Source organism: Ovis aries, chromosome 7 (genome assembly GCF_016772045.2).
Source record: "Ovis aries strain OAR_USU_Benz2616 breed Rambouillet chromosome 7, ARS-UI_Ramb_v3.0, whole genome shotgun sequence".
Classification (NCBI taxonomy): domain Eukaryota; kingdom Metazoa; phylum Chordata; class Mammalia; order Artiodactyla; family Bovidae; genus Ovis; species Ovis aries.
The window spans coordinates 8,222,569-8,242,122 of record NC_056060.1 but is presented as its reverse complement, the minus strand read 5'-3'; the positions used below and the strand labels follow the sequence as shown (position 1 = coordinate 8,242,122).

General features: G+C 38.1%; 1 protein-coding gene across 3 annotated transcripts in view; it reads right to left on the bottom strand.

Annotated features, from left to right (window-relative positions):
- AGGF1 (angiogenic factor with G-patch and FHA domains 1) overlaps positions 1-19,554 on the bottom strand; it is a 44,513-nt gene that overhangs the window by 10,682 nt on the left and 14,277 nt on the right. For all 3 annotated transcript variants that reach the window (XM_012180676.5, XM_042251995.2, XM_042251996.2), the window contains 6 exons: positions 9,641-9,971; positions 8,486-8,597; positions 7,269-7,320; positions 3,354-3,455; positions 2,303-2,468; positions 708-790 (listed from right to left, as the gene is read on the bottom strand). In XM_012180676.5, the coding sequence (XP_012036066.3) occupies positions 708-790; positions 2,303-2,468; positions 3,354-3,455; positions 7,269-7,320; positions 8,486-8,597; positions 9,641-9,971 (846 nt within the window). The remainder of the gene's footprint in view (positions 1-707; positions 791-2,302; positions 2,469-3,353; positions 3,456-7,268; positions 7,321-8,485; positions 8,598-9,640; positions 9,972-19,554) is intronic.

The window sequence follows — 19,554 nt, the reverse complement described above, 5'->3', positions numbered from 1 at the left end:
GTCCATCAACATATTTGTTTCTCTTCTTGCCAATGCTACTCTCTGTATTATAAGAGTTTATAAAAAGTCTTAAAATCAGGCAGCATTAGCACTCTGACTGTATTTTTCAATGGTATCGTTTTAATGTAAGTTTTTTAAAAATCAGAAATGGCTACTGAAATGTAGAGTATTATCATCACTTTTCTGCTCTAATCTCAATAGTTGTTGAAGTAAACAGTAAACAACTAGAAGGAATTACATGAATCTCAAAATAATTACAAGCAGCTCCTCTCTTTTGTATATAAAAATTGACTATGCTTATCTAAGGGCTTCCCTGGTAGCTCAGCTGGTCCAAAAATCTGCCTGCAATGCAGGAGCAATGATCAATTCCTGGGTTGGGAAGACCCCCTCGAGAAGGGATAGGCTATCCATTCCAGTATTCTTGGGCTTCCCTGGTGGCTCAGATGGTAAAGAATCCACCTGCAATGCAGGAGACCTGGGTTCAGTCCTTGGGTTGGGAAGATCCCCTGGAGGAGGGCCTGGAAATCCACTCTAATATTCTCGCCTGGAGAATCCCATGGACAGAGAAGCCTGGTGGGCTACAGCCCATGGGATCGCAAAGAGTCGGACATGACTGAGCAACTCAGCACAGCATGCTGATCTAAAGGCAGTTTTACACAAAACCAGACACCCAGTTTAGCACATGTAACAGTATTTAACTCCCTTACCTGCAAACCATATTTTACTCGTATTTTCTTTAATTCTTTCCTCCTTTCCAACTCTTTTTCCTCCTTACTTAGTGTTGGACCAACTACAAGGAAAAATTGAGTTAAAAAAAAAACACTAAGTTTGATATAATACTGTTTATTTAATAACGAAAAATTAATAGTACTAGTATTCCATCTCCAGATTAACAAAAAGTTCAAATACATTAATATAAAAGTATCTTGGGTTGTGATGATGTCCTTTCAGCATTTTGGTAATTAAATCTAATTGGAAAGTAAATCAAACCCCAAAGAGTGTAAGAATGTTACAGTTTAGATACTGAAAGAAATACTGAACATCTTAATTTCTCAGTATGGTTATTGTAACAGTATCCCAGATGTAGAAATATTGTGAGTTCTCTGAAAGAACGTAAGTCTGTGCAAAAGAAAAACCAGAATTCAAGAGTCACATTATTGTGTAGTGTGCCCTACTCGTTTTCATAATGTAGTACATAGGAAAACAAAAAATACACAATGAACATTTAGTGAGCATTAAGAGGAAAAAATGAGGTAGGGAAAATTACTCTTTCAATTTTTAAAGCCTTGAATAAGAAAGTTTTAACAAGATAGCAACCTTTTACAGTACTATTATAGAAAATAATGGTATATACACAGATAATACATCAACAAACTGTAATTAGGAAAGCAGACATATCAACCAATAAATCTTAATACCTTGCCTATTATTTTCTATCTTACTATTTTACATCAAAGTTTAACTGTGGATTACTTTTTATAACAGTAAATAGATGTTAAAGAGAAACCTTGGGCTTCCCAGGTAAGCTCAGTGGTAAAGAATCCACCTGCCAATGTAGGAGAGGCAGGTTCGATCCCTGGGTCGGGAAGATCCTCTGGAGAAAGAAATGGCAACCCACTTCAGTATTCTTGCCTGGAGAATCCCATGGCCAGAGGAGCCTGGTGGGCTACAGTCCATGGGGTTGCAAAAGAGCCGAGCACAACTTAGTGACTAACACGACAAATCTTTATTTAACTGTATCACAATTACTCCTCTGAAGGACAGTTAGCTACCCTGCAGTGCTGCTTCAGAGCCCCACAGACTTGGGACTTCCCTGGTAGCTCAGTGGTAAGACTCTGTGCTCCCAACACAGGGGGCATAGGTTCACTCCTGGTCAGGGACCTACATCCTGCATACAGCAAGAAAGGGCCCGCGGGCCACACCTAAGACCCCGTGTGCCACACCTAAGACCTGGCACGGACAACCAAATAAATAATTAAAAAGATAAAAAGCCTACAGATGGATTAGCAACAGCAGAGCTATCGATTATCATTCCTGGTCAGAAAGTAACCTAATGCTATAACAGTACAACTAAACCATTACATAGAAAAATCAACTACAATCATAATCTACTACCTAGGTCTCCCATTTCAAAACATGTTATTTTTTTAGCCTCATCTGATAGTATTCACTGAAATATAAATGTATCTCAATAAGAGTATTATATCAATTAGATAGGAAGCTGGTAGCAACTGATACATTTTTTAGAACACTTTGGTGAATTAAAAAGTTATCACACACATAAACAGTATGTTTCACATACCAAAAAGTTCATCTTTCTTATCAAGACGAAGGTGAGCTCTAACCTGCCCTGGTTCACAGCCATCACAGGTATCGCTGCCAGGGTGAATATGAAACGACAACACAGTCTCTCCAATTTTCACTTCATCCCCATGCTCAAGTACATAAGGGTCACATTTAGTTTTGGGCTAAAGGGGAAAAAAATAACAAAACAGAAATCCAAGAGTTACATATGATTATTTATTCATGGTTACTGTAAATAATGTCAGATTATAACAAAAAAATTTGAGATGGTTCTCAATGAGACAGACAGACATATGCATACACACCCATTTCCACAACATGAGGGTGATATGTAATATTCTATTAGTGGAACAGACAGATGAACTGAGCAACTTCTAATTTTTATATTATCAAAATCCACTATCTCCCCATCTCCATACCCAATGCTATCAGAGAAATATCCAACCCAAACTTCAATCTATTACCAAAATGAATAATCATCACAGTCAAAAAGATGACATATTAAGGAGATAAATCACATCATATTTCCCTTTTTCTTTCTTCTCTTGGTAATTTTCATTTCATTTTTGATCCTTAACTAAGACCTCCCTCCCTCCCCTCCTTCCACATACTATCTTATTAGGTGCTAAGCACTCTGCTACATGTTAGGGATAAAAGAGTTAACTGAACAGACATAGCCCCTGCTTTCAAGGAGTTTTCCAATTTAACATTTCTGTTAAAACAGCTTAAAAAAATAAAAAACACACACAAAAGAATGGCCCCTAAAGTTGCTATAACTTCCTTTGCATGGCTTTAAAATGCATTTATCTCTAAAAATAAGGCGTAGATACATAATTAGAAAGGCAAAACTCAGCAGTTAAGTATCTACTTACTGTATATATTTTTCAGCTCTAAGAATTCTCTTCCACATTAATACATCTGGCTTGAATACCAATCTGAGCTAAATGATACGTATAATCACTATGATAACTATGCCCTGAGGGATAAAATATTCCAGTTCAGTTTTTTAAAAGAATATGCAAGTACTTAATTAATAAATATACACTTACCTGAAGAATCTGTTTTCCATTAACAACTGTACCATTCTGACTGCCTTGATCCACAAGGACATAACTTTGTAAGTCATGGTCAAAATAAATTTCTGCATGAAACTTAAAAAAAGAAACCAGGTAATTATAAATTATTATATATTTTTAAATCACAGACAATAATTTCTCCATGATAAAATGCAGTGGACTCTGATGATTCAACTTGTATTATTCTTAATACATTTCTTTTCTGAATACAAAAGAATTACAATGCTTCTGGTAGAAATAAGGCAGCTGCAGGAGAAAAAGTCACCCACCTGTAACCCCACCGATAATTACCATTAATAACTTAGTATGTGTCCTATCTTTCCTCCTCTTATAATATTCTTGAGATTATACTATATATAGTTTGAAATAATTTTTCACCTAATATAGTTGCTCACATCATTAAAAATTTTTAATACAAAGGTGATTTGAAATATTCAAGGTCAACTTCTCAGAGTTTCCAAATTTTCAATACTCAGGACTAATCACTCCCTCCTGCTCCACAGCACTTTGTTTCTGTAACACTTAAACTATACAGAGTTACTGTATATGTGAAGGCCACTGTACTGCTTACAATTATTGCTTACATTTAGTTGACAATTTGCTTCCACTTAGTATATAATATAGTGCTTCACATACATTAGGCACGCACTCAATACATGTGCGTTTAACCGGATATAGAGCTGCAAAAATATTTAAAGTTCCATAAACAATACAAAGATGGTGGTTACAAAAAATGATGTAGCTGCTTTGTGGGGAAGTTTGACAGTTCCTCAAAATGCTAAACAGAGCTACCATATGACTCAGTAATTCTACTCCAAGGTAGGTATCAAGAGAAATGAAAACTACACTTCCAAACAAACTTAGCAGTATTACTCTTAATAACCAATAAATGGAAACAATTCAAATGTCTAACAGTTGATGAACAGATAAACAAAATACTATAGTTGTGTCTGAACAATGGAGTATTATTTGGCAATAAAAACAAATGAAGTACTGATTCTTGCTACAACAAGGATGAATCTTGAAGACAAGCTAAGTGTACCAGCTAGTTACAAAAGACTACATACCGTATTATTAATATGATTCCATTTACATGAAATGTGAAGAACAGGCAAATCCACAGAAACAGAAAGTAAACTGGTGGTTGCCTAGGGCTGTGGGAGGTGAGGAAGGAATGGGGAAGGACTACTATTGAGTATGATACTTTTTTCCAAAGTGATGAAAATGTTCTAAAATTGACTGCAGCAATGGTTACACAACCGTTGCTGTCACTGCTGCTGCTTCTGCTAAGTCGCTTCAGTCGTGTCCGACTCTGTGCGACCCCATAGACGGCAGCCCACCAGGCTCCCCTCCCCTGGGATTCTCCAGGCAAGAACACTAGAGTGAGTTGCCATTTCCTTCTCCAATGCATGAAACTAAACAGTCAGAGGGAAGTCGCTCAGTCGTGTTGGACTCTTCGCGATCCCATGGAGTGTAGCCTACCAGGCTCCTCTGTCCATGGGATTTTCCAGGCAAGAGTACTGGAGTGGGGTGCCATTGCCTTCTCCAACAGTCTGATGAGCTTTGACAAATGTACACTAACAGTATTTATCTCCTTTATCTTGCATCTTTGGCTGAATACCATCTAGCTGCAGTGCAGCTGTGGCTGTACCATAAGCTATAATATATTCTTTTAATGACAACAGCCAGGTTTTTTCCCCAGGTTTTACTGTTTTTCAAAATGCTTCTATGAACAACCCTGTCCATGCACTCTTCCTGTGGACAATACAAGGGTTTCTCTGGGGGTATACACTTAGGAATGAAACTGCTAAGCCATCTACATGCAAAAAAACTTTATTAGATACTGCCATACGATTTTCCAGGCTTCACAGCTGGCTCAAGTGGTAAAGAATCCATCTGCCAACGCAGGAGCTGCAAGTTTGATCTCTGGGTCAGGAAGATCCCCTGGAGTAGGAAATGGCAACCCACTCCAATACTGCTGCGGGATAATCCCATGGATAGAGGAGCCTGGTGGGTTACAGTCCATGGAGTTGCAAAAAGTCAGACATGACTAAGCACACACATATCATTTTCCAAAATGGTTGGACCAATATACAGTCTCAACACCAATCTATAAGAATTTCCGTTGATCTATACAGTTTTAAATAACACTTTGTATTGTCAGAATTTTTAGCTTTTGTAAGCATATCAAGTGTGAAAATAAATTTCATCACTGTGGTTTTAATTTGCATTTTCCCAATTACAGGTGAGGCTGAAATCTCTTCTTATATTTTTAGCCATTTGGGTTTCATCTTCTGTAAATTTTCTCCTCATGTCCTTCATACATTTCTTTCAATTGGGTTGTTTAGAAAAACTATATCAAAGAGTTTAAATAATTTCAAATCTTATGACTAGAAACCTTATTCCAAAGACCTTTCTAAATTACGCTCTAGATAGGAATATTTAATAAACGGGATGAATGAAAACTAACACTTTGGTCTCAATTGTATTTCTTGAATTACTACAAATATTGAATGGTTTTCGCAAGTTAAGCATATTTCCTCTACTGTGAATTACTTATCGATATCCTTCACTCATTTACCTGTTGGTATCATAGTGGGGTTTAAAAACTGAATTTGTATGAGCTCTTAAAATATAAGGGATATATAGATCTGATTATCTTAGACTGCCATTTAAATTTATTTCTTACTTAAATTATTCAAAATTACCTCGTCTTCTGTGATTTTGTTTCTTTTTTTAAACTTAGAAAATCCTCTCCTATACACTGGTTAAATATTAGTTTCTGGTTTTTCTCCTAATATTAACATGAAATATGTTGGAGTTTTTTGACTTTAACTTTTTCATATATCTGGATATGTGTGATATATACTGTCAAACTGATTTCACACAACTAACAAATTACCTACCCCACCAGTGGATATGTTTGTTTCAAAGACAGGAAAAGCAGAAATGCCACCAGAGAACTACCTACGTTTCAGACTGAAGTAGAAGGGCGTCTTCGTTATTTAAGTTATAGACAGGTTTTTCTTTGGAGGCAGAAAAACCAAGCATCATGAGAAGGCGAAAAAGGAAGATAACTTGGTCTGAATTAAGATTACAAGGACTTCATTCCCTCTGAGTGAATCCAAAAAAAGTAAAAAAATCAGACTTTCAACTAATAATGAAAAAACAAATTTCATTCCAAAAAGACAAAAATCACAAAAATACAGTTTAGAATCATATTATAATCCATTAAATAGAAACAAAATGAGGTTGATGAAAGGTCAAAAAAACATAACAGTTATAAAAGGGAAGGGGGAAAACCACAGAAAATGTAGTAAAGAAAAAAGATAACGAGACTTTTGACAGTTAAATCTTATAACTTTAGCTGCAACTCTGTTCTTTTTGTTTGTTTTGAAACACCCAACTGCTCTTTTTCCTGAAACCATTAGAAAGTCACCTAGGAAAAGCTGTAAAATCAACTAGAAAAAGCCTTGAGTGGTAGAGGATAGATTATTCTTGAGTTGAAAAATACCATGGACTTAAAGTAACTATGCACTAAAGTAGCCTGAATCCACGTATGATTTATCTTTGAACTACCACAATATCCAGCATATTGACTTCACTCAGTAAATATTTGCTAAACAGGTATTACTTTAATACTTTGTCTACATTTTCCACTCCTGCTCCAGACAGTTAAAAACTAAACATTATTTTAGTTCATGCAAATTTTGATGGAGAATTTTTTTTTCTCAAGTAATGGCATAAACAACCTGCATTACTTTCATCACCATTACTATACTGACTATTAACCTTTCTTTTTCATCTGAAAAACCCTAGCTTTCTGCCATAATGATGATTTACAAAGTCACACTGAGGGGGCTGTATCTGAAAAATCAAAGAACTTACCTTACTGACACCAACTTCAGGGATTCGGAGAGTATGCTCCATATCTTTTTCTCTGCAGAGTTAAGTAAAATTAAAATGCCTTTAATACTTTTTGAAGCATATTTAAAGAACTTTTTTAAAGATAATTTTGCTTTAAAAGATATATTAGGATGCAAGTCTCCCTATCAGACTAAACCCAGTTTCTGTAATGCTACTCTAAATTTCATGTTTGAAAGTAGGTCCCGGAATTACCTTAACTCTTTCATAAGGTAATTGTAGTAGTCCCCAACCTTTCTGGCACCAGGAACCAGTTTCGTGGAAGACAGTTTTTCCACAGACCAGGGCAAGGGTATTTGGGATGATTCAAGTGCATTACATTTATTGTGCACTTTATTTCTATTATTATTATACTGTGATATGGAATGAAATAATTATACAATTCACCACGATGTAGAATCAGTGGGAGCCCTGAGCTTGGCTTTCTGCAATTAGATAGTCCCGTCTGGAGGTGACGGCAAACAGTGACATCTGAAGTGTGCTGCGAGTGACGAGGCGCAGCTGTAAACAAGATGAAGTTTTCCTCGCTCACCCAGTGCTCCTCTCCTGCTGTGCAGCCCGACTCCTAACAGGTCCAGGGGATGGGGACCCCGGTTTCGGTACATCTGTCACAGGCTAGTGAGCATCCAGCAGGACCAAATGTCCTTCGTGGTGATGTCAGTCCAGACCTGCTGACTATGTTCCCACTTCTATTACTACGTGTAAAAGGAACATACTGTTTTCCGAGAATTTAAAATTAAGATACTGTATGAAACCTGAATTAAAGATATATTACCTTTCCAGTTGGGCAAAAAGGAAATTATCATACTCATGATTAAAATCTACTTCTCTAGTTACATAGGGGTAAAGAAAAAGGATCAAAGGAGGAGGTCATACTGGGTTTAAATAAGTAATTTAGGCCTAAAAAAAGCAGTACCAAAGGTAAGAAAATGATGAAATCTCTGTGGAAGGTATCACCAAGATTTTAACTCTTTACATCAGCAGACAGCTTTAGGGACGATGAAGTTATGTCTGCAATTGACTTCCAAAACCGCACAACAAAAGGTAAGTGTCAGAATATTTTCTGAGTGAGAGAGGGAGGAACAAGGATATCATTTTTTGTCTATTCTACAAGTACCACACATATTTAATAACTGGAATAAGAAAAATAAACAGAATACGATAATGGTAAACATTTTTACCTTCCAATTGTAGCAGGATTTACAGCTGTAATGATAAAAAGTGATCCTGTCTGCAACACAGGTGATCTAATTACAATTACTCTAATACACGGAGGCCAGATTTTTTCTTCATCTGCCAAAAGACAGGTAAGTATTAATTCAAAAATAACAAATGCCCAGGGAATAGTAGAAAGCATACTGCTGCTGCTAAGTCGCTTCAGTCGTGTCTGACTCTGTGCGACCCCATAGACGGCAGCCCACCAGGCTCTGCCGCCCCTGGGATTCTCCAGGCAAGAACACTGGAGCGGGTTGCCATTTCCTTCTCCAATGCATGAAAGTGAAACGTGAAAGTGAAGTCACTCAGTCGTGTCCAACTCTTTGCGACCCCATGGACTGCAGCCCACCAGGCAAGAGTATTGGAGTGGGGTGCCATTGCCTTCTCCAAGAAAGCATACATAAAGCTAAAACAAACTGATTAAAAATCTTCCTTCTGTTTAAAACAACCTTCTCAAATTCTGCTATGTGACATACACAATAAGTAAGTTTTAACAACATTGGCAATTTAAAATAATCGACCTAAAGATATACAGCAGCTATCAAAATTACAAAATAATCAACTCTCTCTTTTTTAAGGTATTGGTATTTGAAAATATGCCCCCCAAAAAAGCATTTTTCAAGTTAGAAAAACTGAGTCTACCCTTTTAAGAAAAAAATGAGAGGAAATTCCATTAAGAACAAAATAAGCTTGTATACACTACTACAAAATTCTGAGTTTTCAAAGTATGTCATTATATCAAGTAAAAAAAAAAAAAAAAATCAGATTTACCGTAATACCTACATAGCTGAATTAATGGCCTACTCTTTAAAGGCAACTGCCTTCCCTCCCTCAACTACAAAAGTGGACAATAAATATCTAACCCATTAAAATAGACTTAGCACTCTAGGAAAGAGTAAGTAACTTGGTTTTTTGTTCTACTGAGTAGGCCATTCAATGCAATTGAACTTTAGGATCCACCCTACTGTAAATATGACCAAAGTTATCATTTTTAATAATGTTATTAAAATAATCTCTTTAAAACAATCAGCTCACTTTTTGGCAAATATATGGGCTACCAACGTTTTTAACTACTGTGCTGTACTTTTACAATGGCCGTGAAATAATGCCTGTCTACTCACCTTCATCCTCAGTATCTTCTGCAGTTGCGTTGTCTTCACTGGTGGTGTCTTCATCGTAGCTGTCCTCCGTCTGAGAGTCTGTAATTTCACCTTCTTCAGGCTCACTATCAGTGTCTACGATTTTCTCATCTTTAAATGAAGCCGAATTATAAATGTTTTCACTAACAGGAGACTCTACAGTCTTTGCACTAATTGGAACAGTATATTTGGGGGGATTATTTTTGTCATGGATGTCTATTTTGGCCTTCTTTTTCATATTTGCAAAATCTTCTCCCTCACTGCAGCTTATATGTTCAATATTGGATGTTTTCTGATCTTCTGAATTCAAATTCTGGAAAGAGGTGGGAATAGGAGAGAAGAATCTTAAACATGACCATCTTATAATGTTTAACCCTAAATGTTTCAATGAATTAGTGAAAACATACGTTCAGTGAAATAACAACAGCTATTATCTCTATTGCCTCTTCCTCTTATTATGTTCCCTTTCTTAATGATGTTACCATCCACTTATCCAAATCAAAAGTCTTTGACATCTCCTGAACCACTCCATGGAATCAATTACTGAGGCTATAGACTATGTTTGAAATTAACCCCAATTTTCTCTCCTTATCTAGTATCATTTTCTTAACTGTCCCAATCCAGGTCCTCATCACATATTGCTTGGATCATGTGAGAGCCTAGAACAATGCTGTCAAAAATAAAATGCAAGTTTTATATATATATATATATATCTATATATATGCTTTAAAATTAGCTAGTAGGGTCATTAAAAAGGTAAAAAAGAAGCTGGTGAAATTCATTTTGTTACTTTACCTAACCCAGTACTTATAAAATATTACTAATTATATATAAAGATGATATTTCATCAGCATAAAAATTTTTACCAATACTTTATATGGATTTTCTGTACCAAGTCTTCAAAACTGAGTATAGTTTATACTCAACTAGGTAAAGTCTCCTAGCAACATTTAAAGTGTTCAGTAGCCACATGGAGCTGGCAGAACAGTGCAGGCCTAGAGAATACAACTAAACCTAAATTTTCTTTTTGAACTTTGAGTCAATTATTAAGTCAACATACATGACATAAAGAATTAGCACTAATTAAAGCAGGGATTTAAAGATCTAAATGTACGTAATATATCAGAACTGAAGTTTTGCTAAAATACTTTACAGAGTCAGTTTGATAACACAGAAAATAGTACAGATGAGTCAATCACATCTCTTTATTCTGAACTTCCAACTAACTGGCATAAGCCTCTCATCGTTTGTTATACATGCATACTGGCCATACCCTAGGACAAATGAACGTATCTATTATTTTACCTTTAGAAGCAGCAGCTACCTTCCTCTAGTTTGTAACACACTCTAGTTTTCTTTCTACCTTAGGGCAACATGATGAGGTGAAGTCATATGTTCTGCTGTTATTTTATAAAATACAAGAGCATCCTAAACACATATTTTTAATGGTAGCACAAATTCAGTTTGAAGACTGGCTAAACATTCACAGCCTGCTAAACTATACATATTTCCAGCAACACAAACTCACCAAGGACAATAACAAGAGCAAGTTCCTGGAAAGCTATGAGGAACTTTAAAGACCACTGTAAACTACAGCCAAAAAGTTTCCTGATGTATATATGCTTAAAAGAAAAGCAGTTTCCAATACTATGTATTTTATTATTATTATTGTTTATAGGACAACACATGTAGAGGAAAATGAGCGAAACAGAAATAGGTACTGCTTTTTAAAACTGTCAGTCTCGAATGCTAGATAAATGTCCATTAAGATAAAAGAAAGGCCCAGGGCCTACATCAGGCGTATACGCACATTTCAAGTTATTACTCTAACCTCCTCACCCTACTTCCTTCCTTCTGTATACTCTGCTGCTGCTAAGTCACTTCAGTCGTGTCTGACTCCGTGTGACCCCACAGACAGCAGCCCACCGGGCTCCTCTGTCCCTGGGATTCTCCAGGCAAGAATACTGGAGTGGGTTATTTCCTTCTCCAAGGCATGCATGCACGCTAAGTCGCTTCAGTCGTGTCCGACTCTGTGTGACCCCATGGACAGCAGCCCACCAGGCTCCCCTGTCCACAGGACTCTCTAGGCAAGAACACTGGAGTGGGTTGCCATTTCCTTCTCCATCTGTATACTCTGCACTTCCAAAAAGTGAGGCCCAAGAATATCTTAAAACTCAAGAAAAGGATGAGGATGTCCTAAACCTGGTTTCCTCCCATGCGACACAACTACCTTTTATAATCCTTGGGGAATTCAAAATTTTTATTAGTATTTTTCTTAAGTCCTTGTCCTAAATTAACATATTTTTACAGAAGGATGGTAAAGATGAATGGCTATGAGAGCTAAACTAGACCAAAATCTCACAGAATGCTATCAAATTTCATCATCTAGTTCGTCAGAAAAGGTCATTTGAGGACCCCTATATATTCTTTGCTTTGCTGGGAGAACTAGTTTCATTAACATATTCTCTCAAACAGTTCAATGACTAGTAATAGGTAGGAGTCACTAACACAGAGGTCTCTGACAAAAAAGAAAAATAATTTTTTACATTTTTCTTACTTACTCTTCAATTCTTAGGTACTGTCAGTGAAAATAATAAAGAAATAAACAAATCAAATCAAACAGAGAGTTGAGATAAAATTTCAAGAACAGAAGTGGCCAAGACAGTGAAGTGAGAAGACCCTAAACTCATCTCCTCCATGGACACGCCAAAATTACAACTACTTACAGAGCAACTATCTATGAGAATGACCTTCCTGAACACTAGCAGAAAAGATTTTCCACAACTAAAGACAGAAAGCAGGAACCACACAAGATGGGTAGGAGAGGTGGAGACCCATACCCCTGTGCTGGCAAACCACAAATGGAAGGGATATCCCAAGCACAGAGGTTCCTTCCAAGGAGTGAGGAGTGGGAGGCCCAAATGGGGCTCCCCAGCCTAGGGATCCTGAACTGAAAAGACAAGCCCCTAGAATGTACAGCTTTGAAAAACTAGGAGAGCTTCTGTTCAGGAGAACTGGAGAGGTACAGGAATAAGATTCAGCTATTGAGGCACATGTAAGATGGTACACGTTCTGGGTCTCGACAGGGAGGTAGCAGCTTGAAAGGAGCCTGGGTCAGCTGTTTTGGGGAATCGGTTCTACCCCAGTAGCAGTGGAACGGGAACACATCTTTCTGGAATCTTTCCTCTGGTCTGTTAGTGCTGGCATCCCTGCCCTGCCCACCTGCTGGCCAGCACAAGCCTTTGGCTTTCTAGAAGAGAGCCACACAGGGACTCGTCCAGTGGGCCAGGAACAGCCCTGAGCCCCTGGGTCACATGGTCAACTTCACAGGAAGGCCACCCTTCTCTCGACTGGGCCTGCAGGCACCACGCGAGGCAGGGCCTCACAGCCGGCCAGGGCGAGGGCCAGCCCTGCCTTCCAGTGCTCCCACAGTCATCAGTCTCCCCACAGCAGAAGGGTGTACACAGCCCACACAGGGAACACCGCCAGAGAAAACAGTCCTGGTGACCACAAGGGCATGTGTTGCCTGGGCCTCAGAGGAGGCCTGCTAAATACGGCCACTTCTCCAAGACGGGAAACATAAACAACCTACCCACCTTGAAGTCCACCTAACACACAGAAGTAAACACAGTGAACAGACAGTGAGGAACAGAGGAATGCGTTCTCAACCAAGGCACAAGACATGACCTCAGAAAAGAACAGTCTTCCAAAATACAGGTTTAAAAAGGAGTTTTCCACTATTTTATAAGATGTTCCCATACTTCAAAGAATACAATTAAAATCTAGTCAAATCACAGCAAAAAAAAAAAAAATGGAGGTAAGCAATCTACTGGACAAAAAGCTCAAGGTGATGAACATAAAGATGCTCACCAAACTCAGAAGAATGAATGAACATAAAATTTCAGTAGTTAGAAAACGTGAAGAAGAACCAAACAGAGCTAAAGAATACAAAACTGAAATGAAAATATACTAGAAGGAACAACAAATTAGATGATATAGGGGAGCAGATCAGCAATCTGGCAAAGAGTAGTAATCACTCAAGCTGAAGAGAGAACAAAAAAAGAGTATAGTTTATACCTCTAGACAATATTAAGCATACTAACAACCACAAAGCATAGCTGAAAATGCCCCTAACCTGGGGAAAGAAACACATCCAGGTTCAAGAAGCACAGAGTCCCAAACAAGATGAACCAAAAGCAGTTCACATGAAGACAAAATACAATTAAAATGGCAAAAATCAAAGAAAAACAATTTTAAAAGCAACTAGTTATCCACAAGGGACCTACCATAACGCTATCACTGACTTTTCAGCAGAACTGAAAAGTCAGGCCAAAAGGGAATGGCACCATATATTCAAAGTGATAAAAGGAAAAAACCTTCAACCAAGAACACTCTACCCAGAAAGGCTATCCTTCAGATTGGGAGAAAAGATGAAGAACTTTCTAGACAAGCAAGAGCTAAAAGAGTTCAACACCACTAAAAGAGCTTCACAAGAAACATCGAAGGGACGTCTCTAAGCAGAAATCACAGAGCCACACCTAGAAACGTGAAACTCGTGCAGGGAAGAGTCGCGTTGGTAAAGGCAATCGCACAGTAAAGGCAGCAGGTCAACCAGTGACGATGACGAAGCCAGTAGAAGGCTAAAAGACGAAAGCAGTGAAATCATCTACGGCCACATCTGCAGTTAAGGGACAACACAAAATGCGACCACAGACACAGATGTAGGGGGCAAGGACAGTAAAAACAGAGCAGTCAGAATGCATTCAAACTTAAGAAATCATCAACTGAAAATAACCACATCTACGTGCTGTTGCACTGAGTTGCTTGAGTCACGTCTAACTCTCTGCGACCCTATGGACTGGAGCCCTGCAGGCTCCTCTGTTCATGGGATTTTCCAGGCAAGAATACCAGAGTGGGTTGCCATGCCCTCCTCCAGGGGACCTTCATGACCCCAGGTCTCTTATGTTTTACGCACTGGTAGGTGGAGCAGGTTCTTTACCACTAGCGCCCCCTGGGAAACTCCAATCACATATATATAGGTTGTCAATATGAATGAATCTGATGGTTACCAAAACCAAGACTCAGTAATAGATACACAGAAAGGAAAGGAATCCAAACGTAACACTGAGGGCAGTCATCAAATCACAGGGGAAGGGAGCAAAAGAAACAGAACCAGAAAGGAAAGACAACCCCCCTTCAAGACAATCAACAAAGCAGCAGTACACACACACCTACCGATAATTACTTCAAAAGCAGATGGACTAAAAGCTCCAACTGAAAGACACAAGCGTGGCTGAGTGGATTAAAAAAACAAAAACGCACATATATGCTGCCTAAAGGAGACTTACTTCAGATCTAAAGACACACTGACTGAAAATAAGGGGACAGAAAAAAAGGTTCTCCATACAAATGAAAATAAAAAGAAAACTGGGGGAGCAATACTTATGTCAGACAAAACAGACAGCAAAAAGAGACAAAGAAGCATATTATATGCCAAAGGGACCAAGCCAACAAGGAGATAGCAACTGTATATATAAGTGCCTATGTGCCCAACACAGAAGCACCTTCTAAGTACGCAAAGAAAATACTAACGAACATGAAGGCAGAAACTGACACCACCACAGTAGTAGAGGACGTTAACACTCCCCTTACATCACTGGACAGATCATCTAGACAGAAAACCAGTAAGGAAACACGGGCCTTAAACGATACGTGGGAGTAAATGAACCTAACAGAGACACAGGCAACATTCTATCCAAAAGCGGCAGGGATACACATTTGTTTCAAGTGAAGATGGAACATTCTTTAAGATGATGACATGCTAGGCTACAAACCAAGCCTCAAGCAACTAAGGCTTGAGGTGCAACTACAGATTATCACACTAAGTGAAGTAAGTCAGAAAGAGGAACACAAATGCCATATGCTATCACTTACATGCAGAATCTAAAATATGGCACAAATGGACCTCTTTACAGAACAGAAACAGACTCACAGACACAGAGACCGTTCTTGTGGTTGCCAAAGGGGAGAGAAGGAGGGAAGGGGATGAACTGGGAGTCTGGAGTTAGTAGATGCAAGTTACTACATTTAAAACAGATAAATAAAGGCTTACTGTATAGCTCAGGGAACTATACCCAGTCTCCTGGGATAAACCATAATGGAAAACAATATTTTTTAAAAAAGAATATATATGTGTGTATAACTGAGTCACTTTTCTGTACAGCAGAAATTAGCACAATCCTGTAAATCAATTATACTTCAATTTCAAATAAAGAAATTTAAGACTGAATTATTAGGCAGCTTTTCCAATCACAACAGTGAAAGACTAGAAACCCACTATAAGAAATAAACTGCAAAAAACACCTAAGAGTCTAAACAACAAGCTACTATACAAGCAACTGGTCACTAGTGAACTCAAAAAGGAGACCTGAAAAAATTACTGGAGACAAATGCAAATGTTAATATAATTATCTAAAATCCATGGGATGAGGCAAAAGCAGTTCTAAGAAGTTAAGAACAACACAAGCCTAACTCAGGAATAAGAAAAATTCCAAATAAACAATCTAATGTTACAGCTGAAGGACCTAGAAAAAGAAGGAAAAAATCCAAAGTTAAGAGAAGAAACAATAAAAGTCAGAATAGAAATAAATGATACAAGAAACCCCTGGGAGGCCCAGTGGTTAGGACTCTGTGCTTCCACTGCAGGGGGGCACAGGTTTAATCTCTGTTGGGGAACTAAGCTCCTGCAAGCTGCAAGGTACACACAATAAAAAAAAAGAAGAAGAAGAAAGGATACAGAGATTAAAAAAAGAAAAAAGGTCAGTGAAACTACGAGATGGTTCTTTGAAAAAATAAACAAAATTGTTAAGCCTTTAGATGGACTCATCATCAAAGAGGACCCAAATAAATAAAATCAGAAATCAAAGAGAAGTTACAATTGATATTGCAGAAATAAAAAGAATAAGAGTTTACTATGAACAATGATATGCCGATAAAATGGACAACTCAGAACAAAATGGATAAATCCTGAAAAACGTAGTCTCCCAAGACTGAATCAGGATAATAGAAAAAATATCAATGAACCATTTACCAGAAATGAAAATGATTCAACAATCAAAAATCTCATAAGTAATAAAAATCCAGGACCAGATGACCTCACAAGTGAATTCTACCAAACATTTAGGGAATAGTTAAAAAACATAAAAGATGATGCTGTTAAAGTGCTCACTCCATATGCCAGCAAATTCAGAAAACTCAGCAGTGGCCACAGGACTGGAAAAGGTCAGTTTTCATCCAGAAAGGCAATGCCAAAGAATGCTCAAACTACTGCACAATTGCACTCATCTCACACGCTAGTCAAGTGATCCTTAAAATTCTCCAAGCCAGGTTTCAACAGTACGTGAACCGAGAACTTCCAGATGTGCAAGCTTGATTTAGAAAAGGCAGAGGAACCGGAGATCAAATTGCCAACATCCGCTGGATCATCCAAAAAGCAAGAGAGTTTCAGAAAAACATCTACTTCTGCTTTATTGACTACACCAAAGCCTTTGACTATGTGGATCACAACAAACTGGAAAATCCTTAAAGAGATGGAAATACCAGACCACCTAACCTGCCTCCTGAGAAATCTGTATGCAGGTCAAGAAGCAACAGTTAAAACCAGACATGGAACAACAGACTAGTTCCAAGTTGGGAAGGGAGTATATTGTCATCCTGCTTATTTAACTTACATGTAATGAGTACACCGTGAGGAATGCCAGGCTGGAAAAAGCACAAACTGGAATTGAGATTGCTGGGAGAAATATCAATAACCTCAGATATGCAGATGACATCACCCTCATGGCAAAAAGCAAAGAGGAACTGAGGAGCCTCTTGATGAAAGTGAAAGGGTAGAGTGAAAAAGTTGGCTTAAAACTCAACATTCAGAAAATGAGGATCATGGCATCTGGTCCCATCACTTCATGGGAAATAGATGGGGAAACAATGGAAACAGTGACAGACTTTATTTTGGGGGGCTCTAAAATCACTGCAGATGGTGACAGTTGTGAAATTAAAGACGTTTGTTCCTTGGAAGAAAAGCTATGACCAATCTAGACAGCATATTGAAAAGCAGAGACATTACTTTACCAACAAAGGTCTGTCTAGTCAAAGCTATGGTTTTTCCAGTAGTCATATATGAATAAGAGAGTTGGACCATAAAGAAGGCTGAACACCGAACAATTGATGCTTTTGAACTGTGGTGTTCTCAAGAGAAGACTCTTGAGAGTCCCTTGGACTGCAAGGAGATCCAACCAGTCCATCCTAAAGGAAATCAGTCCTGAATATTCACTGAAAGGACTGATGCTGAAGCTGAAGCTCTAATACTTTGGCCACCTGATATGAAGAACTGCCTCAATGGAAAAGACCCTGAGGCTGGGCAAGACTGAAGGCGGGAGAAGGGGATGACAGAGGATGAGATGGTTGGATGGCATCACCGACTCGATGGACATGAGCTTCAGCAGGCTCGGGGAGTTGGTGCTGGACAGGGAAGCTCAGCATGCTGCAGTTCATGGGGTCGCAAAGAGTCAGACATGACTGAGCTGAACTGAACTACTGAACTAACAAACCTGTCTTTCTCAAATTATTCTAAGAAGTTAAAGAGAAAGGAACATTTTGAACTCATTCTATAAGGCCAGCATCAGCCTGACACGAAAACCAAACACACCACAAATAAAATAAAATTTCAGGCCAATGTCACTGATGAACACAGATGTAAAAATACTAGCATAGCAAATTCAATAATATATTAAAAGACCACACACCACGATCAAATGGGATTTATCCCAGGAATGCAAGGATGGCTCAATACCCACAAATCAATCAACGTGATACACCACACTAACACACTGAAGAGTTAAAATCATATGAATATCTCAACAGAAAAAGAAAAAGTTTTTGACAAAATTCAACATCAACTTAGGATAAACTAAACAAAGTAGATACAAAGGAAATGTACTTCAACATAATAAAGGTCATGTATAACAAACCCACCCTGGAGGAGGGCATGGCAACCTACCCCAGTATTCCTGCCTGAGGATCCCATGGAGAGAGGAGCCTGGTGGGCTATAGTCCACGGGGTCACAGAAAGTCAGACCCAACTAAAACTACTCAGCACACACACATACATATGAGAAACCATGCCCAGCATCACACTCAATGCTGGAAAGCTGAAGCGTCTTCTCTAAGATCAGGCACAAGACCGGTGTCACACTTGCCACATCTATTCAACACAATACTGGACGTCCTCGCCACAGAAAACAGACAAGAAAAAGAAAGACAAAAAGTCCACACGAGAAAAGAAGTTAGACTGTCACTGTTTGCAGGTGACATGATACAACAGATAGAAAATCCTAAAGACATTACCAAAACCTATGAGAACTAATACGAACTCAGTAAAGCTTCAGAATACAAATATACAAAAATACAGACACCTGCTGTATTTTTATATGAATAACAACAAACTACAAGAGAAATTAAGAAAACAATCACATTTATAACTGCATCAAAAAGAATAAAATACCTATGAATAAATCAAACCAAAGAGGTAATGGACTCATACTCTGAAAACTCTAAGATATTGATGAAAGAAAGGGAAAGATATACTGTGCTCATGGATTAGGGAAATTAATACTGTTAAAATGGCTATACTATATCCAAAGCAATCTATATACTTAATGCAGTCTCTATCAAATTCCAATGGTGTTTTTCATAGAACTAGAAAAATTCTGTAATTTGTAGGGAAACAAAAAAAGAACCCCAATAGGCAAAACAATCTTAAGAAAGAAGAACAAAGCTGGAGGTACCAGGTACTCTAATTTAAAAATATACTACAAAGCTACAGTAACCAACAGTACGGT